A 22,263-nucleotide genomic window follows, 5' to 3' on the forward strand; every position below is an offset into this window, starting at 1 on the left:
TCCATCCAGTTTCTCGTTGTTCACTTCTCAGTAACCAGTTTGGTGAACCATGTCACACTCTTTAACCTCTTATTTGAGAATCTACCAAGGTTAACAGAAAACAGAAGGGAGGCATAAATGGGTCTTCTAGGAACAAGATGTAAATAATAGTGTAACTTTGGGAGGTGCCCTGTCACCTTCATTTTCTGAAATAATTTACATAAAATAATAAAGGGACCAGAGTTGTAGTCACCAAGTTTGCCGATGGCACAAGAATAGATTCGAAAGTAAATTGGGAAGAGAACATAAAGGGACTCCCGAGGTATACGATCCAATGAAATTGGTAAGGCGAGTCGGCATAAATTTGGGATAACGTAGGAAACATAAAATGCTGGGACTACAGGTGCTGAAGTCAACAATTGGCTGGAGGAATTGAATGCATCAGTGAGAGAAAATAATCGGCAACATTTCGTGTCTCAACCCTTCATCAAAAATAGGAGATTTTCTTCCGTGGGAAATAGACTGCAAAAGTGGTGTGCAGAGGTGCAGAGGATTCGGGGGAAGACAGGGAAATCCAATGTTAGTTTATTACCGGGCTGGGGGATTGAATGCAACATTTGGGAGGGTGTGCTTCAACTTTCTATGGTGTTGCCGACATCGCCCCTGGCAGACTGTGGGGGAATGAAGCATTTCAGAGCATGTTTACTCATCGAAATCTGAGCCCAAGGGCTCTTTCATTCCAGCAGCACCTCGCAGAAGGGCTTGGGACTGCGGGCCAGGCGCACACAAGGAGTGAGGGGCAAGTGGCCTTGGCGCAGGGGAGGCTGGGAGAATGCGTCATTGCTGCTACGTGGAGAGTTGCAAGTGAGGCGACATACCAGCAGCACCTCGCAGAGGGACTTGGGACTGCGGGGCAGGCGCACGCAAGGAGTGAGGGGCAAGTGGCCTTGGCGCAGGGGAGGCTGGGAGAATGCGTCATTGCTGCTACGTGTAGAGTTGCGAGTGAGGCGACATACCAGCAGCACCTCGCAGAGGGACTTGGGACTGCGGGGCAGGCGCACGCAAGGATTGAGGGGCAAGTGGCCTTGGCGCAGGGGAGGCTGGGAGAATGCGTCATTGCTGCTACGTGGAGAGTTGCAAGTGAGGCGAGAGGCACGATCGGCGCTCCGCCATCAAAGGCGTCGTCTCCCTTCGCGTCGGATCGGCAGGCACTGCTCAGCCGCGCCGCGCTGACAGGCCGTGGGGTCGGAGAGCTCGCTGCGCGGACAGAGAAGCCGCTAGTCGCAGGGCCACGATTGCTTTGGGTCCGGGCTGGCCCTCCCTCCGCATCCAAGGTCTCGGCCTCTGTGCTGAGGGGCGGTCAAGATGAGCTGGTTCAATGCCTCGCATCTGTCGAGCTTCGCCAAGCAGGCGCTGTCCCAAGCTCAGAAATCCATCGACAGGGTCCTAGACATCCAGGAAGACGAAGGGGTCTCGTGGGCTGGCGGCCTCAGTCTCGCGGTGGAGTACGAGGAAGGTACAGTGACCCGGAGCCATTGCCTCTGCAGGATCGCGCTGCACCTCAGCACAGTGTGAAGAGCCAGTTGTCCCTCGTTTGTCTTTACCCAGTGGGGAAAGGGTGTCACGATTTCAGAGCTGGGCCATGACTGAGGAGTTCTGATCATCTTTCATAAGGAATACTTCCTGAACTGATGTGAAGGATTTTTTTTTTGTCTCTTTGACCAAAGAGGGTCTGAAGTTGTAAAGTTATTAATAGATCGAGAGAAACACATCTCTGACAGAAGGACTAAGCGCTGGGGACGTAGAATGAAAGTGATTGGCAAAAGGAGAATCTTATTTGTTTCCATTGTTTGTTATTAATGTCTGGAATAGCATGGAAGCAGATTCAAGTATGCAATTCTAAAGGGAGTTGGATTTGTATATAAAGAGAACAACCTTTCAGCGATGTGGAGGGGCAATGAACTTGAATTTAAACACGAACATTTGCAAACGTTGTGTTTGGAGTGTAATACCCAGAAGTGCTGGAGAAACTCAACAGGTCAAAGAGCAACTATAGGGAGTAAAGGGTAGCCAGCGTTTTGGGCCTGAGCCCTTAGTCAAGGGATGAGCAAAAAGCCAAAATAAAAGGTGGGGGTAAAGGCAAATAGGTGAGGTCATAGGTGGATATGGGTGGGAAGGCAAAAGAGAATAAAACCTGAGGTGATAAGGGGAGGGGTAGCCTTCTCCATGGAGAGGGAAGTAGAGGAAAGGAGACAGGGATAGTGAAAGACAGAGACGTGGGGGAGGAATTTAACAGAAAGTGGAGAAGTCAATGTTAATGCCTTCAGGTTGAAGACTTTTACCTGATACGCTGTGCCTGAGAACCCCCTGCCCCTTCCTCTCTTCTCTCCTGTTGTCCCCCCACCTTTTGTCGGACACCTGCCTGCCTTTTGCTTATACCTTAACAAAACGCTGAGGCTCAAATTATTAGTTACCCTTTGCCTCCTATAGATGCTGCCAGCACTTTTGTGCATTGCAGAAGGAACTACTTGGATTCCTTTCTCGTATAACACACAAGTTTGGATAGATTAAATGCCTTTGTTGCATTCTGTAATTATTTTTATAAATTAAAAAATTTTAGATATACAGCATAGTAACAGGCCCATGGAACCATGCTGTCCAAATACCCCAATCAACCCACAGCCCTCTTATGTTTATTCTGTGATTCTGTAATATTTTTCCTCTGTTGTCTTCTTCCTCTTTTTATTACATTCATTTTCTGCAAATTCTACTCGTGTATATCCAAATATTCTCAAAACTGAGATGAATTATTTTTGCTGATAATTAAAATTGAATTTCATAAGCTGCCAGAACACTTGCAATGTTCTTGGTCATATTAAGTTACATACAGGAAGAGAATAAAATGACTGCACTTTGGATGATTGTCAAGATTGCAGCAATATATATTTGGACTTGACAGAAGTCTGGAACAGGGAAAATGATGCTGAAAAGGAAGACTATGTTTTCACAACATCATTGTTCAGTGTTTTGAAGATGAGAAGCTTTGCCAAATAATGGGTCTGAATTTTGTAACTGGGTGGCTTCAAAAGTACACAGATCACTTTAATCTTTTTTTTTGTTACTTGACAGTATTTGATAATATTTTGACAGTATTAAATGAACAACATTAATCAATAATAGTAAACAGTAAATTAACACAACTTACACAAATCAGAACTTTATCTTGGGTTGTGTGCGAGTTCAGCGAAAAGAACTGAGACAGCAGGCTATGAGCTCGTTAAGCACAACTGATTTACTTTGAAGTTTGTGCTGCAGCCTTTAAGGCTGTCCGGAGTCTGCCCCTCGTGTCCCAGAACTCACATGTCACTGACATAAGCGTGTACGCGTACTTCAGGTCTGTATTGGAAGAGAAGGACCTGTTACACTGTCTTTGCCACAGCTGCCCCGCTAACAGCGCATGACAAGTGGGGTCAGTTTGCCGCTGCAATTATGTGTGCCGCTACACAACCCCCTCCTCCCAGAACTGCCACCAGTGGTCTCACTGTGCATCATGGGTGAGATCTGCTGCTTTGGTGGCTGACCTCTACGTTCTGGCAGTGAAACCAGTCCAAGTGTGCTGGTTTCAGGGTGAAAAGTTCCTCTCTTCCCCTGATGTTGAGAGTGAAAGTAGATGCATTTCTCCGGAGCACCTTGTAGGGACCCTCATAGGGATGCTGAATGGGTGTCTGAGCCTGCAGAGCAATCAGGGGGAGGGGCAGGGGTGGCAGTGTCTCTTAGTTTTTCCTGTTCAATGGCGGTGTCAGAGTCTTTGTCTAGAGGTGAAGGGAGGAATTAGTCTGGGACTGCAAGGGGGTTTGCCATAGACTAACTTTGCTGAGGAGGTCTTGAGGTCATCCTTCGGAGCTATGTGGATACCGAGGAGAACCCATGGCAGTTCATCCACCCAGTTTGGCCACTCAAGCCTTGCCATCAATGTCGACTTAAAGTGGTGATGAAAACACTCGACTCTTCCTTTGGATTGGAGGTGACAGGCAGTGGTATTTGGAGAGTTTGTTCCAAAGGGTGAAGGTGAATTGGGCTACCGGGTCGGTAGTTATGTGCGCTGGGACTCCAAAGCGGAAGACCCAGGTGGAGAGGAAAGCTCTGGCGCAAGTGTCAGAGATGACGTCTGGGATGGGGACGGCCTCCGGCCATCGGGTGAATCTGTCCACTATCGTGAACAGGTATCGCAACCCTTGGGAGACTGGCAAGGGGCTTACTATGTCAAGGTGAACATGTTGGAACCTGTGAGTCCATGTGTCGAACTGTTGAAGGCGGAGTTTGATGTGCAGGTTGGCAGTACATGCAGGTTTTCGCCCATTCATTGCTTCTGCAACCTGTGCCAGATGAAACGGGAGGATATCATCCGTAGCGACGTTCAAATCGATGGATGGAAAAGGACATGTAGCATGTCGAAAACCATTCGTCGCCATTGGGTGGGGACAGTTGGTCAGGTTTCACCAGTGGAGATGTTGCAGAGTAAAGTTGCGCTGTTGGTATCCAGTGGGAGGTTTCGGAGCTGCAGACTCATGATGGCCGTGTTGAAACTGTGGGTTTTGGGTTCGTCCTGTTGGGCTCGAGCCAGGTTGTGATAGCTGATGCCTTGCGACAGGGCATGAACAGCCAGCCTGGAGATTGCGTCGGTGACAATGTTTTCTTTGCCCAAGAGGTGGGGATGGAGGTAGTGAATTCTGAGACGAAAGATAAGTGCCGCTGCTGGTGGGCAGACCATGTGTCAGAGGATTTGGAGAATGCAAATGTCAGCAGTTTATGGTCCACGTAGACTACGAAAGGCCGCCCCTCCAAGAAGTAGCAGAAATAGTGGATGGTGACATAGAGGGCTAGCAGCTCTCTGTCGAATGTGCTGTACCTTAGTTCAGGTGCTTGTAGGTGATGGCTGAAAAAGGCGAGGGGCCTCCAGGTGTTGTGCACAAACTTTTCCAGGCCACCTCCCACCGCTGTGTTGGATGCGTCAATAGTTAAGGCTGTGGGCACGTCCATGTGAGGTTGGACAAGCATTGTTGTGGCAGCCAGGGCCTACTTGGTTTTCTGGAAAGTGGCCTGCACCTTGTCAGTCCACTCGAGTTCTCTCTTGGAGTTTGACATTAACACAAAGAGTAGGTGCATGATGCTGGCAGCTGCGGGGATGAAACTTTTGCAGAAATTCACCATGTCCATGAATTCTTGCAGACCCTTCAGAGTCATTGGTCTGGCGAACTGTTGTGTAGCCTTCACCTTGTGTAAAGGAATGGTGCTGTCCTTGGTAATTCTGTGGCCCAATAAGTCGTGTTAGCCCGTAAGTGCTAATGAGGATGTTCTTTAGAGCCATGTATTTGCCTTCCTCTGGTGACTCCTGGATGAGGCCATCAACTCATGAAGTGGCTTCCTGATGTGAAAGTATTTTGTTGTATCTGAGGTAATCTGCTTGATCTGGAATTGGGCCTCCGCTTGGCCTAACCAACTGATTTCCTTTGAATTTGGCACTACAGCCTTTAAGGCCATCCGGAGCCCGACCCTCACATCCAAGAACTCACTGCATGCATACTTCTGGTCCATACTGGAAGAGAAGAGCCAACGGCACCATCCTTGCCGCAGCTGCCCCGCTGACCGCGCGTGACGAGTGGGGTGGGTTCGCTGCTGCAATATTGCAGCACTTCCAAGGAAGTGCTTTAAAAAAATTAAATATTAAGACCACCTTCAACTTCTGGTATAATTTTAAGATATGTTCGTATAAAGCTGGGTAAGAAAGCATTAGTATAATGAATTTCTTTGTGTATTGTGTTGCTAATACTAACATGAGGGGCATGCACAGCAATTCAGACAGATATTCTATTTGCTCTATTTATTGCTCCCCACCTTCTCTGCTACTCAAACTTGTTTCTCTCCCAGTTCTGATAAAGAGTCTCAGTCTGAAATGCTCCTTCAACGGATGCTGCTTGATATACTGAGTATCTCCAGCTTTTTTTCAGATATCTAAAGTACCGAAAATATATTGGAGAAGATAACACTGACTTTTACTGGCAGTTCAGTTAGTGTTCAGTGCTGAAAAGGAAGTGAGTCCCAACTCAATTGCCAATGGGAAATGCATAAGTCTAGGATTTAATGCATTCTTGTGGAAATACAGAGTCCTACCTGTGACAAGTTAGATCTGCTGCAGGATCCAAGATGCAGTTAGTTTCAATTGGAATTGTAGGGAAAAAAGTTCAGGAAGCTAACGGAAAAAAGGAAGCCAATTTTTTTTCCAGAATATTTTTTAACTTTTAATTTTTTTGGTTTTAATACAAATGCTTTTTAAAATTTATTTAAAATATCTCTTTCTCTCCCCCCCCCTCATTTTTCAAATTTTTTTGGGGGGAGGTATATCACATCGTTGCATACGTTGAAGGGTCATATTTATAATTAGACCCCTATATGATCCAAGCACAGTTGCCATATATTAATAAATGTATTGTGGCAGATGTAAGTTATGGACAAATGCCATCATGTCAAAATAGGATGAATAATGAGACCACACCTCAGGTTTCAGCCAGAGAAGAGCAAAAACATTTATTGACATGCTGTCAGACTTGATATAGACAAACAACAGGTGACCAGGCGTCATGACATCTGGAGTATGTACTACCTCATGACATTCATGTTGAGTAGGCCAGGGCTTCTCCGTAGACCTATGGGTGCTACTGAGTCACTATGCCTCGTGGCTGTAGTGGCTAGTAGATAGGAACCTGTTATATCTAGCTATCATGAGTTTGGAACTGTTAGTGCTGGTTCTGCCCACTCCCCCCCCCCCCCAGCTTACCACTAAAGTATCATATTTATTCTTTAAGTTATAGGTAATTTTCTCCATGGGTATACACTACGAATCTCTGCAGCCCATCGAGCAACAATTCGGGGAGAGTTGGATTTCCAAGTGATAGCTATACACTTCTTAGCCACAGCCAAAGCTATTTTAACAAAACAAATTTGAAATTTAGTTAGTTCGTACCTCATGTCTATAAGATTACCCACAAGTTACAGCTCTAGGTTTCATGGAAAGGTCACTCTGTTATTCTTGTTAGTATTTCAGCGATATTATACCAGAATGGTCTTACCTTTGCACACAATCAAGTAGAATGTAAAAAGGTTCCTATTTCAATGCCACATCTAAAGCATATTTCATATTTTTGTTTTTGTGGTGTGAGATATAATTGATGTAAAAAAAAATTGTATTGAAGCAATCAATATCTCACATTAATTGTTGTCATACTATCCAAACACTAATCAGACCAACACTCCTCTGGTATTATAACACCTAGATCCGACTCCCACTTCTCTCTCGATCTTTGTAAGCCCATCTTATCACTTTAGCCTTGGAGAACAAAATACATCCTAGATATAAATTTGGGTGCATTACCCAGTCAAAGCATCCCTTCCACCTTGTTACTTGAGGGCGGGGACCCCATCTTTCTTGCAAGAAGGACCTTAATTGAAGGAAGAAGTAAAAGGTTCCATTGAACAAAATCATATTTCTGCTTTAATTGTTCAAAGAACTTAAGCCCTTCCTGGTAATAATCTTCAATATACCTAATTCCTTTCTCATACCAAATGTTTAGAAATCTATTGCCCAAATTCATGGGCAATAATTCATTCTGGCACAGTGGTGCTTTTTTTCTAATACCCTCATTAATCTCATACCAAACTATAATCTTGTGCATTAAAATGGAGTCATCTGGTTTTTTTTGTTAATAATTTGACATTCCATTTTTAAATAAAATCCTTTGCTGCCTCCTCCCTAAATGTAATCCCATTTGGATCCATGAGGGAGAGCTTGCTCTTCAAAGAAGAATGAAAGGAAACTCACCTGGGTTGTTAGATAATGTGTTTTTTTTTTAAATCCAGCAATCTTAATATCCTCCCCCCCCCCCCCCCCCCCAATTTATATTCCCATGTCAGTTTCTCTATGGAAATCCTAAGCACTTCATTATTCCAAAGAAACTTTATTATGTCCATTGAGTATCTTAAAAAAAAAATTGAGGTAGAGAAATAGGCAATGACTGAAAGAGGTATTGCATTCTTGGCATCACTTACATTTTCACAAAATTGACCCTCCATCTTCTCTTTTACCTTTCCAAGCAAGGGGAGATAATTATTATCTAGCCTATTCCTAAACATTTAATTCCTTCCAGTTTCCATTTAAACTGACTTCCTTTTTGGTATCTTTCATATGAAAATTTGTTCGTGGCATAATTTTGCTCTTTTTCAAATTAATTTTATAACTAGAAAGTTTCCATATTTCTCCAATGTGGTCTGTAGTTCGGGCAGACTCATCAGGATCTGATAAATACAACAGCACATCATCTGCAAACAAATTATTTTTATGCTCTTCCTGGTCAACTCTGAATCCCTTTATATCCAGATCCCTCCTTATTAGCCTCTGCTCATGGTTCATTCGTCAAAACAAGAATCCTGGATCTATTCAAAAGGAACATCAATTACATCTGACCACTAGTTACAATTTTGGCCCATGGTTTATGATAGAGGATTTTTTTAAATCCAATCAATAAATATTCAGCCCATTCCAAACTTTTCTAATGCTTTAAATAAAAATGGCCACTCCGATCGATTGAATGCCTTTTCTGCATCCAAACATAGTTATACTCAGGTTAACTTTAGATTTAGCCAGATGAATTATACTGAGTAGTCAGCTCAGATTACTGCAGAGTGTCTTTTTTTTTAATGAAGCCTACCTGATCCAGATTTATCAATTTAGGTAAATATTTCCCTTGTCTATTAGCTAGTGCTTTAGCCAAAATCTTATAGTCTACATTTAATAGGGAAATAGACTGGTTTAGCAGATTTCTGTTCTTTTTTGGTAGCACCATGATAATAGCTGTTGAGAAGGATTCTGGGAGGGTCTGGGTTTCTGCCACCTGAGGCATCAAAAGGTTGTTAAATTGTTTGTAAAATTCAGACAGAAACCCATCTTTCCCCCAGCGATTTATTCGCCTTTAATGTATTCAAGGCTTTTTCAATCTCTTCTCTAGTAAAGGGGGCAACAATTTAATATGATCTTTACTTTCCAATTTTGGCAATTCATTCTCTGAGAGAAATTCATCTATTTCACTAGAGTCTCCTAGTAATTCAGATTTATATAGTTTTGTATAATATTGTTTAAAAGTGTTGTTAATTTCTTTCTGATTATATGTTAATTTATCAGGCTCTTCCTTGACGACTCTTTTGCCTTTAATTGCCATGATAGAACTTTATGCACTCTATCTTTCAATTCATAATATTTTTGTTTAAACAATTTTTTTTCTATTTTATATGTTTGCAGGGTATTGTATTTCAATTTTTTTTTGTTTTCCAAGATCTTTCTCACACGTTCTCTGGTACTCTTTTTCCGGCTGTGTTATTTCTTTCTCCAGACCATTGACCATGTATTCCTTCTTTATTTTTTAGTATATAAAATTATCTGTCCCCTTAGATAATCCTTGAGGGTGTCCCATATTAAAAAAAAACCCACTATCATTAATAGAGGGGCAGTTCATTTCTCAAAACAATTCTATTTGTCCCCTAATAAAATTACAGAAAACTGTTCTTCTCAACAGTGTAGCATTAAAATGGCATCTATCAACACTCTCTTGTTTTTTCTGGCACTGTTATTGTTAAAGTCATGATCAGATAGCAATCTAGTTAGATGCTCTGTTTCGACCACTCTGATTTTTAATTGTGCAGACATTTACAAAAAAAAACAAATTGATTCTCGTATAAGAGTTGTGAACCTTTGAGTAGAATTAATAATCTCTCATCCTAGGGCGTGACTGTCTCCATACATCTATCAGATTTAAATCCTTCATAAAAGATAAAGTAACTTTTGTAGCTCTTGCTTTTGTAACTTTTGTAGCATGTCAACACTGTAGCAAGTGGTGAAGCAACAAAGAACACGAGACACTATGAGCTGATTGGTTTAATGGTGTTCTAACAGTCGTTTAAATATCCGAGATTTGCATGCTCTCTGCATCTTGTGAGTCCCGGAAATGATGCGGCTCCTAGAAGCCTTACCATCATTAGTCCCCTTCTGCTTATTCATGCAATACTCTTTCTATAGGTTCTACATCCTTCCAGAACTGAATACAATATTCCAGGTGTGGTCTAACCAGTTTTATTGAGCTGCAGTGTTAAAATGGAACAAGTGACTATTGAAATTGCTTCACATAAGGCAAAAGTTTGCAACAGAAAAATAATGGCATAATTTTATCCATGTTTTTGTTGCAGGCAAATATTCTTTTAGAGTTGCCATTCAACCTTTAATAGCTGTAAAACAAAGTCCCCCTTTCTCCCCCACCACCACTATATCACAATACATGTGACTGAACAATTCATTTCAAATTGATTCAATTCATCATTGCTAAGACTATTCAGAATACTCTCCTTCTTATTGTCATTTGCCTTCTAAATATAAAAATATTGATTATTAAGTTGCCATGCTGCTGATCACTGGCATTTTCTCCTGAAAGCACTTTGTCTTGCGACTGCTGTCTGAAGCTTTGTTAAAAGGCCTTTCTCTTCTACCGCCCTTTAAGTAATGTTCTCTCTCTTGCAAGTTGCTCTGAGATGTTGATTTCTAAGAAAGGTGTTGCAGTGGGAACAAAAGTATAATTGAACAAGTTAACTTGATTGGTTGTGCATTTTAATAATTCTTTAACACGGAGATATGAGATTGTATTTCTAAAAATACTTTGGAATTTAAGGTTTTATTTGATTTTTTTTAATTACCTCCCATTTTTAAAAAAAATATAGCAGCACTGCCAGGAAAAAGCTCTTCAATAAATGAAGGATGGGTTTCCACACAATGGGGATCGTCTTCAGAAGATAACCCTGAGCCTCATTGTGTGTCTTCACCTAAAGCTATTACGACCCCAGTTACACGAACTGTCGTAGATGAATCTGAGACCTTCTTCAATGCTTTTCTGAATTCAACTGATGTTCAAATTATGGAGAAAACACCAGTTGTCTCCAAGCCTCCAAGCAAATCTCAACTGCCCAAAGATGTAGAAACAAGATTGACTGGTCATTTCTCTGAATCTGTTGTTTTAAATGTGCCGGAAAAGGCAAATTCCAATGAGGACTGTACAGCTGTACCCCAGAAAGTGCACAGCGATTTGGAGGTAACAACAGATCAACTTATTGATCACCAGCTACTTTATAGAAAAGCGGAAAGTTCCAAATCTTCTCAAAGTGAGGATCTCCAGAATAAGGATGAAGTAAAGTTAATTGTGACAGGAAATGAAATTGCATCTATGACTTCTAAAGTAATCAAGCCAAATACATTGGTTGCCTCTAGTATTGAAAGGGTAAATAAAACCTCAGAAAAAACTCCAGCAAGCCCGCCTGACAGTCCGTCAAAATCCCACACTGCTTCCGTGAAGGATTCACTCTTGGAAGCAAAAGAGCAAAAATCTGAGGACCGACAAAGTAACACTCCCTCACCCCCCATTAGTACATTTTCATCAGGAACATCAACAACAAGTGACATTGAGGTATTGGACCATGAAAGTATTATTAGTGAGAGTTCAGCTAGTTCTAGACAAGAAGCTGTCGATTCAAAGGCTAATCTGCATTTGATGCAGACATCCTTTCAGCTGCTATCAACATCGACCTGTACTGACTATCACCGTCTAGACGAATATCAGAAACTTACTGAGAGCTGCGCTTCTTCGGATGCATTTGAGAGAATTGACACTTTTAGTATGCAATCATTAGACAGTCAGAGTGTGAGTGAAATTAATTCTGATGATGAAACTTCAGGTCGAGCATGTAACGTGGCTCCAGGATCTCTTACCCAGTCTGTCTGTAATGGTTCACTGACTGATCATCACCCAGTGAACAATGTGGAAGAGAGCATAAATGATGCTCAGAAAGAGAATATACTTGATGAAAGTGAAATGGAAGAGAGTGGCCGAAGTGCAACACCAGTGAACAGTGAGCAACCAGAGATCTTGCCTGCACTTAGTCTGACAATAATGGAGAATCAAAATGCAGAATGTATAGTGATCAACAGACCATCTGAAGGAACCATAAGAGATGAATGTCAACCCAGTAATGAACTTGAAAAAGTTAATCTACAACAGGTAAATTTGTTTATATTCCCTTAATTCTTTGAAATTAAACAGAATTATGTGCAGGATTGGTTATATAATTACAATGAGGTACTTTTCTCTTCTGGATTCAATTCTCCTTTCCTTCTAGAAGTTCCATTATTCCCAAAGAGGGTTCTCTCTGTGACAAAATGTGATTTAAAGATGGCAGTATGTCAGTCTTTTGGTGCTACATTGGAATGTCACTTTAGAAATAAAAGTTTAAAAATCTCTGGAATGGAATGAACCAATATCCGTTTAATAAGACAAGGTCATTACCAATGACATTTATATTGTCAATTGCATCCCATGTCCATTGTCCTGTAGCATCTTGCCCACATGGCCATTTGTGACGTGGGCAAAGACCATCCCCCAAGATTTAAATGTGCAAGCTACACGATTAGGAAATGAGATTGTGAATACTCCCAGATTTTCAACTCCCAGGCATTAACTGTAATTTTCCTACAGCTTCTCTGGCTGAGATAAGTAGTCTCAACATAGAATTATGATCTTCTTTGGTCTGACAGATTATCAGTCCTTGATAATAATGATAATGTTTCGAAATTCCTTCCTGTCCAGTTTTGCTATTATAGTAATTGCTTTATATCGCTAAAGTTGATATGAAAGTTTGAATGTTATTCATATTTATCTTTTAATGGCCTTCAGATAATTGATGATTTGGCAGACAAGTTGGAAAAGAGAGAAGCTCAATTGTTGTCTGTTAGCAAAGACAAGGCAGCGTTGGAGGAGGCAATTGATAACCTGAAAGAGTAAGTAAGGTTTATGGAAGTATCATTACTTTAGATCTTTAAGATAATGGGCGGCATAGAGTAACAGAAAATATTTTAAAACAAGTCATTGTTATTTTTTTTTATATATGGTGGAATATAGAAAAGAAAAATGAACAAATATTATTTGTCAAAGTTACACAGCATGGAAACAGGCCATTCTCTTCAACTTGTCCATGGTGACCCAAGTTACCTGCCTGAAATAGCCCCAATTGCCTGCTTTTGGCCCATAACCCTCCAAACCAGCTTTTCTCAGTGGGGAGTTGTACAGTTCCCCATCCCTGGGGCCATAGCACATTTAAGGGGGGGGCCATGATGGACTGATTTTTTTTTTAATGTAGTCAGTAGGAGAATAGTCTGGAAGAAAGCAAAATGATTCCTTCATAGGGAAATGTATTCATAAAATTTGAGCAGTCTTAAGGTGGCCATTGCCAAAAAATGATTGAGAATGGCTGCTCTAAACCTTTCCATGAATCTGCATAAATACATTTTAAATGTTGTAATTGTATCCACCTTTACTGCTCTCTCTAGCAGTTCCTTCCACATATCCACCAGCCTGCATGTGAGGAAAAACTTGTTCCTCAACTCCACTTTAAATCCTTCCCATCCCACTGTAAACCTATGTCCTCTGGCTTTAGACTCCTTTACGCTGATTAAAATAAAAGACTGTGACTTTTCACCTTAACTATACCCTTCATGTCACCGGATGAAGTGGCGACTCTGTCTGCCTTAGGTAGACAAAGGTTAAAGAATTTAAAGTCTGTTACATTTTAAATGTAGTATTACCTGACAATAATGGAACCTGTACCTTTATACACCTCTAAGGTCACTCTCTAGTCATTACTCCAGCTTTCCAGTCCTGGCTACATCCTTGAGAATCTTTTCTGCATCATCTCCAGCTTAATGCCATCTTTCTTGTTCCTGGGTGACCAGAATGGCACAGAGTGCCATCTTACAAATGTCTTGTGCAGTTTGAACATGAGGTCTCATTTCTTGTCCTCTGTGACAATGCATTCTTCACCACCCTAACTACTTTGTCGTCTCTATGACCCCTAGGTTTGCTATTTTAAAACTCTCCCCAGGACTCTGCAATTTACTGTGCTTACCTTGACCTGGTTTAACTTCCAAAATGCAGCACCTCACACTTGTCTAAAATCTATTTGCCATTCCTTGTCTAAATGATTTATCTAAAAATTTTAAATTTCTACCAAAGGCGAGAACAGGGCATTTGTCTTTGTATTACAATTTTCTAGAGTGCATCTTTCATTTTAAATGACAGAATGTAATCTTTGGTTTATCAACTATAATGTGTTTATGTTAGTGCATGATGTTGAAGGCATTTTGTTTTAAAAATTAATATAGATATTGCCATAAACATAAATGTCATCACTTTTTTTTTTCAGTAACTACTGCTAATCCATACTTTAATTGATTATTTAATCATTCCTTTTAGTCACAATTGACCATGAAAATCTAGTTTTGTTTTAGTTTAGTTTTTTTGGCATTTCAATTAATTGGGGAGTTAAAAAAAATTGGATGATCACTGATAAAATAGAGATAGGGAAAATCAAGGAATCAAAGTGCGTGTTGTACAACTCCATTGTCAGTTTTAGTTTCTCTGTTATGTTCCAAATCATAGTTATTGATTCTATCCAGCCTAATTTAAGAGTAAAAAAAATATAGAATAATTGAATACTACAACAGGCCCCTTGGCCCATCTGGCTTGTGCCAACTATTTTTCCACTTAATCCTTTTTACCTGCACACAGATCCATATCCTTCCCATCCCACACACCTATCCAAATTTCTCTCGAACCTACATCCAACACTTATACTGGCAGCTCATTCCACACCCTCACTACTTTGTGGGTGAAGATGTTTCCTGCAAAAGTTCCACTTAAATGTTTCACCTTTTGCCCTAAATCCATGTATTCTCATTCTTGTCTCATCCACTTCAGTGGAAAAAGCCTGCTCGCATTTACCCCATCTATACCCCTCAGAATTTTGTATACTTCTGTTAACTCTTCCCTCATTCTTTGGTGCTCCAGAGAATAAACCTATTCAACCTAACTTATCTCCACAAGTCCCAGCAACATCATTTGAAATTTTCCCTGCATTATTTTGCCAAAGTACCTGTAAGTGCAGAGATAAGATTTATTTAGTTTGATTATTTAATTCTGAGTTCAATTTATTGAGGCTAATTTTGAATAATTTTTGTAAATGTTTTTAAACAAGCTTCAATTTCTTTATGTTCTACATGTGAAGTGAAATGATCAGTCTGAAGGAAGAAAGCACCAGTATCTCATCTATAAAGGATGAGTTCACTCAACGCATTGCAGAATCTGAAAAGAAAGCCAATCTTGTTTGTAAAGAAAGGGATGATGTTAAAAAGGTAAGCAGAGTTGTTATTGTTGCTTGAATTTTCTTATGTTAAGATCTAAAAGGCAACATTAAAGTTTTTAATTGAAATAAAACATATAAATAGTTATGGAGAGAATATGTTGTAATACAGTGAAAGTTTGTTCATCTGGCATTTAAATAACTGGCATGTTCATTAACTGGCATCTCAGAGGGATTAGCTGGGCTGAAGGAGAGCAGGTTGACCAATCCATGGAGATTGCTGAGGGATCACTATACTAGGGTAAAAGGGGAGCCTGGGCAGACATCAGGGCAGTGCTCAGGGAATGTATGGCAGCACAGAGAGCCTGGGATGACATCATGACAGTGGTGGTGGACTTTTGGCAGTACAGACAGAGAGCCTGGGATGATGTCATGGCAATGCTGAGGGAATGTCTGGTGGTGGACATTTGGAAGTACAGACAGAGAGCCTGGGATGATGTCATGGCAGTGCTGAGGGAATGTCTGGTGGTGGACATTTGGCAGCATAGGCAGAGAACCTGGACGACATGTGGCAGAGCTGAGGGAGTGTCTGGGGTGATATTGGAACAATGCTGAGGGAGTTCAAGGGCAACGAGTAATAGGGTCTCCAGGATGTCCAGACTGACGTATGTATTATCCATATGAAGTGGAAAGACTGGCATTGGAGGTGCATTGAGGAGCTCTTGGACAGTATGGAGGGAATACTTAGGTTAACATTGGGACAGCGATGAGGGAGCACTTGACGAATGTCAGGCAATTATGAGGTGAGCAATGACATTGGGACAGATTTCAGGCTGACATTGAGTTAAGTGTTTTTGATTAATACCATTTGTCAAGTCTTGCACACGGCAAGCAACTGAGCGTTTATTCAATTACGTTTTTTTTTAATTTAATGCAACTTTGGGGCTGCAGGAATAGTTTTGAGCAGAAACCAAGTTATATAATTGGATATTAATAAATAAAATATTTAAAAGAATGTTAATGCTTATATATAGGAATTCATCAAAATATTTTCATTGTTAAATCTGTAATTTTTCTTACACATTATTTGTGATTTTTTTTAGGAATTAAAAGCGCTGAAGATGGAACTGTCCACTAGGTTTACTTCGAATGAAACAGCAGACCTTGTACGAGAGAAAGATGAACAGATCAGAGGGCTGTTGGAGGAGGGTAGGAAAAATTAATGGTTTTTAATCAATGACATTAAATATTTGTAATATTCCTAAATGTTCACATTCTACACTTTAAACATTAGGTCTGAAAAGCATCACCTTGTATGTTACATGAAATAGCAGCAAAATCCAATCGACTTTTAATGCTCAATCTAGTTTCCTTTCTCAATTAGAAGTCAGATAAATGAATAACACTGAATAGACCCATGTATTTTGTTCTGAGAGCTCTTTTAGGATAAACTTTATGACTAGAGAAGCTTTTGTGTCTTTTTATAATTGACCTGTTTGGCATTTTGCTGTGCATTTCCTCTGAAACAAATTGAATTGACAACAAAAAAAAAATTGGAATATATAGAACACCTTGTTATTTTGAACAAAACTACAAAGAAATATGGAGTGGTATGGAATATCTTCTGGGGCAAAATTTCTTTCTACTCTCGTATATTTATTGTTTCCTTAGTTTTGGTAGTTTCATACATATTCATTATATGTGTCTTTGAAGCACAAGTTTGCAAACAACTAACAAAACAATCATGAAAGTACAAATAACACAGCAACTTATAAACATTTGAACACTGAAACCTGGGAGATGCCCTGAACTACCAGATATTGGAAGTGCCTTGCATTGTGCCAAGAGATTCCATTTTGAATGCATGGAATTTTCTGAATCATGTCCTTTAAATTCACTTAAGAAAATATTAGGACTTGTCAAGTCCACTGTAAGTTAATTTAATGATGCACTAGTCTAAATTACTGAAGTATTTCTTCTCATAAGTTTGCAACTGATAATTTCAGATTTTAATTACTGTATTTGTAATTACTGTATCAACAAAAAATGGAAAAAAAAAACCACATTAATTGCTGACCAAAATTGAGATCATTTTTCTGGAAGAAAATGTTTAATTTTGGACATAAAGTGAATCAACAGGGTGTGAAAGTGGTCGAACAAGCTTGTGGGTTTGATAGCCTGCAGCCACTAACAATTCTTTGTTTTATGGTTTTACTGGACATGCCCAGTTTGGTGTTAGTATTGAGTTTCTTGGTTTGCTGCTCAAAAGACAGGGAAGAAATCTTATGCAAGTAACAGGAATTGTGCAGTGTTACAAATATTTGTTGTATAATTTTACACATTCCTATTGGTTACTTATTCTGAATTAGTGTTAGCTGATTGAAATGTTGCATCCTTTTGTATTTTGGATCTGGAATGTCTATCTCTGTGAAGATGGAGGTAAAGTACAGAGGAATAAACAAAAGAAAGTGTTCTTTTGTTCAGGTCCAGAGCTATCGGGCCAGGCAAAGTGACCTCATTTGTAGTTTGCTTTTGTTAGAAAATTATTTAAATATTTTAGTCAAGTAATCTTTCAGTTGTTGGAAACAAGCCAAAGCAATAGAAACTTTATCTTCAATACACTGTTCATGGTTTCAGGGGAGAAGCTTTCCAAACAACATTTGCACAATTCTAATATAATAAAGAAGCTCAGGACAAAAGAGAAAGAACATGAGACACTAATTTCAAAACAGAGCAAGAAGGCCAAAGAACAAGAGGAGGAAATTAAGCATCTGCAGCAGGTTAGAGAATTGAATTTATGCTGTTTATTAAAATTGACTCTGAATATTAAAATGTTATTTTAGTGTACAATGTAATGACAAGGTTGGGAGATGTATTTTGTTCAGGGCCAGAAAACCTACCTTTTTACCTTCAGTTTGTTATGGAATGGCTAAAGCTGTGGGGTCAGAGTTATTTTAGAAATGTGAGCAATTTGGTTAGACTTCAAAAATTATAAAATATAAATAGTTTGTATTTTATACTTATTATGTTCACATCATAAACAGAAATTCATTTTCACTTTTGTGATTTTTTTTTTACCCCTCTCTCTGCAGGTGCTTGATGGTAAAGAAGAGGTGGAAAAACAGGATCGAGAGACGATCAAGAAGTTGCATGCCATGGTGGAGAGACAAGAAAAAGAGATGAGCAAGTTACAAATGAACTTGGATGAGCTTCAAGAAAAAAATCGTAGCTTTCAGTCTGCACTTGACAATTCATACAAGTAAGAGCAGGATACATTATCTGCATTTCATACTTCATGCCATTAAGCATTGTATTTCTTTTAATTAGAAGTTCTGTGAATGTATTGGATATATTAAAATGAACAGTTAATTGGTACTTGATTTTTGGAAGCTGCTTCCCCTCTTCATTTTAATGAGTTTCTCACCAAAATGAGCACAAATCCAATCTACTTCTGGGTCTTTCCTGCACTCTTCAGTCAGTTGTTCGGAAATGCTCCTCCCTCTCTCCAAGGGAATGGATTGGGTTTTCTGATTAGAAGAAATGGCAAAGGATGAGGTGCTGCAGCTGCTCTTGCAACAGGTGATAACAGGGATGGCCAGAAAGGATAAAACAGGTACAGCCTCCAATATGTCAGTATTGGTCTATCAGGGAAGACAAGTTTATTTGTTCATTTTACAGCCCCTTGCAGTTGGGAGCCAAGTTCACACCATTAAATTGTTTGAGAAATTTAGGCCACAACACAATAATCCTATCTTCGCTCTCTGCTGGCATGAGTGTTGCTTCTTGTTGTACAGGGCATATTATAGAATTCTTGGCTCATTTTAAAAAGAAACAAATAATAGGTTTGCTGCAGCTACCCTCATTGATTAAGAAAACAATTTTTGATTTATCTGACTGTTTATTTTCTTCAGTGAAATAATTTATTACAGATTGCTTGTAAATGGTCTCATGATATTGACTAACTTTCTTATTTTCAGAGAGCTTGCTGAGCTGCACAGGTCCAATGCTGCTAAAGATAGTGAAGCCCAGGAAGCAGCTCTGAGTCATGAGATTAAATCCAAGGAAGCACTGTCAGTGGCACTAGAGCGAGCTCAGGAAGAGGCCAAGCAGCAACAAGAGGCACTTGCAGTTCAAGTTTGTATAGTTTTTTTTAAAACAATGATTATTTTTGCATTTATATGTAAATAAATTAACATTCTGAAAATACATCTTTGATAAAATGATTTGACTTCTTTAGTCCAATTAATTAAAATAGTTTGTAAGGGATAAAATGACTTGCAAACATGTTTTTCAAGAAGTCAGCGAATATCATTTACGAATTCTATAAGTGTCTCTTAGTAACAGCTAATTCCAAGGTTAGCTAACTTTGCATGTTTAAAATAAACATTCAGTTTGAGTTTGCCTGTTGTACTGTTTAGAACCAGGAGAGTATAGAAATGGTTCAGATAATTATTTTATTGTCCATTTTATTAACTTTTAAGTATAGTTTTCATTATTTTAAGATAGTTTTTATCGTATAAAGTTCTAATAAAAAGTGAAAAACTTTACGCTACTTTAGAACAGACTTTTCACTTAATGAGTAAAAACAACAGTGTCCATGCTGTCCGAATTTAAACCAATAGGTTTAAAGATTTTGTGGTAATTGTACAGAAGAGCGTCTGAGGCGATAATTGCCTTGCAATTCTGTCAAGGGTTCTAATCAAATTTATAAATGCTTTCTGTAACATGTAGTTAGGTGGCTACTAATATCATTTTTAACAAACATTTTAAATCAATTAAAATTAAGTGTTTTACTATGCATCTGATTAGATGTCCTTGATCTAAAATAGGGTTTGGAGAGAATCAGTTTTGAAAACAAATATCTTGAATACTGAAATGTGATTCAAAAGCATTTTGATTTTTTAACCTGTAAGTCATGCAATCTTTCAAATTGATAAGTTTGTGATCTAAGTACACCTAAGCATCAGACAAGTACTCAAATAGTTTGGAGGTAAATATGTAGGAAAAAGTTGATCTTGAGCACTTGATGGAATTTATAAGTGATATGACAAATGCTTCCACATCTGATTTGGAAGAAGAATTAACAAACAAAAACTCATGCGGAACATGTGGAACAGCCAGTACAGGCAAATCCCGCTATACGTTACTTCAATCAACACAAAATAAAGTTACTGCGATTTGGAAAACTGTGATCATTTTCTGTTTTACGTGTGTAATTATTCAGTTATTGTGAGATCTTTCTGGAAAACTTAGTTACAAGTAGATCATGTGAATGGCCCTAAATAAAATAGGTGCAAATGACTGTCAGACTCATTGTGTTCCCCCTATTAAATGTGGATAAAAGAAAATGTGGAAAAGAATCTGACCTGTGATATTAAAAGGAAAAGAAAAACAATTACATTAGAAGAAAAACAAAGTTATTAAATGATATAAAGATAGTGCCAGAAATGTGAAAATCGGACATGATCTGGGCTACAATGAGTCAACGGTACATATAATTTTAAGTAAGAAGTTCGAGGTAAAGTTGCATCAGTTGTTCTAAGCATGCAAATTACTCAAAGCAGAAGTCCATTAATGATTGAAATGCAACGGCTGCTTCATCTTTGGATTGAAGATTGTAACCAAAGGCGAATATCACTTTGTACAAGAAACATTCAAACCAAAGCTTTAAACATCTTTCGATGCTTAAAGAAAATAAATTTCGAGGGGATGGAAACTTTTGCTGAGCGTTTAGGTTGGTTTGACCGCTTTAAACATCGACCAGGATGACACAACGTAAGAATTACAGGGCAAGCTGCTCGCACTGATAAAAATGTTGCTGCAAAATTGCCCAAAATTTTTCAAAAAGGATTTGAACTTGTTGAAACCAACAAGGATTTTTATCTAAATGTTGATCTTAACATGGAAAGAAGCGTGGAGGTCCACAACAATTTAGAAAAGTGATCGCTAACTATAGGAAATTATATAATGAGAAAAAAAATCAAAATCCGTGCAGTCAGCTTTGGACAAATATTTTTCTAAGAAATTATTTAGTTATGATGTAATTATGAAATAAATGAAAAATATCATAATCATTTTTATTAATCTTAATAGTTTTGGCATTATATGCAGCGAAAAGTTGTTTTCAAAACAAATGTTAAAATTCTTGATAGACAATCTGAAAGGATAGGGATTCATTTTAATTATTCGCATTGATTCTTTTTATTGGTTAATGTGAATTCATCTTGCATGAGAAAAAATTGTGATGAATTAAGTGTAAAGAGGAATTTGCCTGCATACGTTTACATTTAGTTCCTCCAAAGCTTTGATTTTTAATAGAATTAGTTGTGCATAGATCATTATTTTCTGGGGAAAAAAAACTTTAATGATCATGGGTAAATATGTGGTATTATCAGTTAGCAATTGGATATTTTTGTTGATTGCCAAATTATGAAAATACAAAGGTGAGTTTCATTCTTGTAGATAATGTCTCATTTGGTCTACATTTTGCACAGTGCATGAATTGGTTTTTGGTTGATACGCAGGTGGCAGACCTCAGGATGGGTCTCCAACGGGCTGAGCAGCAACAAGCCAGGAAAGAGGACTACTTGCGTCAAGAAATTGGGGAATTACAGCAGGTATACATTATCACTGTATATTTGTGAAATTGATGTTGAATGATGTAGATGTGGAAATTGGGAAGAAAGATTGGTGTTTTTTTTTCTTTCTGACATTATTTTTCTGATCAAATTAAACATTCTTAGTGGCTCAAACAAACATCCTTAATCAAAGAGTCACTGATTTGCACAAACCAAAAGCTATCTCCAGTTCAGAACTGATATGTACATAATTATATGTGCAGTGATATCCATGGATTAGAAAAGGAGAAAAATCAATCTCCACTTGATCATGACAAGCCATGGATGACAAGTGAACTATATTTAACTGACAAGAGAGATTCTAATCTTAACCTTGTATAGGAATAAGATCTGCTGTATTTGACTGAAGTGTGATCTGCAGAATACT

The 22,263-nt window shown here is 38.9% G+C and overlaps 1 protein-coding gene across 2 annotated transcripts; it reads left to right on the top strand.

The window, feature by feature from the left end:
- Positions 1–987: 987 nt before the first annotated feature.
- tmf1 (TATA element modulatory factor 1) lies at positions 988–21,917 on the top strand. 2 transcript variants are annotated; one of them, XM_069937097.1, is made up of 9 exons: positions 988–1,495; positions 10,798–12,125; positions 12,798–12,901; positions 15,184–15,310; positions 16,362–16,467; positions 17,896–18,038; positions 18,351–18,517; positions 19,236–19,392; positions 21,783–21,917. In XM_069937097.1, exons 1-9 carry the CDS (start codon positions 1,345–1,347, stop codon positions 21,900–21,902), a joined length of 2,403 nt encoding a protein of 800 aa, XP_069793198.1. In that variant the 5' UTR covers positions 988–1,344; the 3' UTR covers positions 21,903–21,917. The 2 variants fall into 2 exon arrangements, with proteins under 2 accessions (XP_069793198.1, XP_069793197.1); XM_069937096.1 differs by having other exon boundaries at positions 989–1,495; positions 10,795–12,125.
- Positions 21,918–22,263: the final 346 nt, after the last annotated feature.

The sequence above is a fragment of the Narcine bancroftii genome, chromosome 5 (genome assembly GCF_036971445.1).
Source record: "Narcine bancroftii isolate sNarBan1 chromosome 5, sNarBan1.hap1, whole genome shotgun sequence".
NCBI classification, from domain to species: domain Eukaryota; kingdom Metazoa; phylum Chordata; class Chondrichthyes; order Torpediniformes; family Narcinidae; genus Narcine; species Narcine bancroftii.

Excerpts from the sequence above, each read along its gene's own strand:
- tmf1 (XM_069937096.1), top strand. The coding sequence starts at position 1,345 with ATGAGCTGGTTCAATGCCTCGCATCTGTCGAGCTTCGCCAAGCAGGCG. Across the intron at positions 12,126-12,797 it reads AAAAAGTTAATCTACAACAG|ATAATTGATGATTTGGCAGA; the intron begins GTAAATTTGTTT and ends AATGGCCTTCAG. Across the intron at positions 19,393-21,782 it reads AAGAGGCACTTGCAGTTCAA|GTGGCAGACCTCAGGATGGG; the intron begins GTTTGTATAGTT and ends GTTGATACGCAG.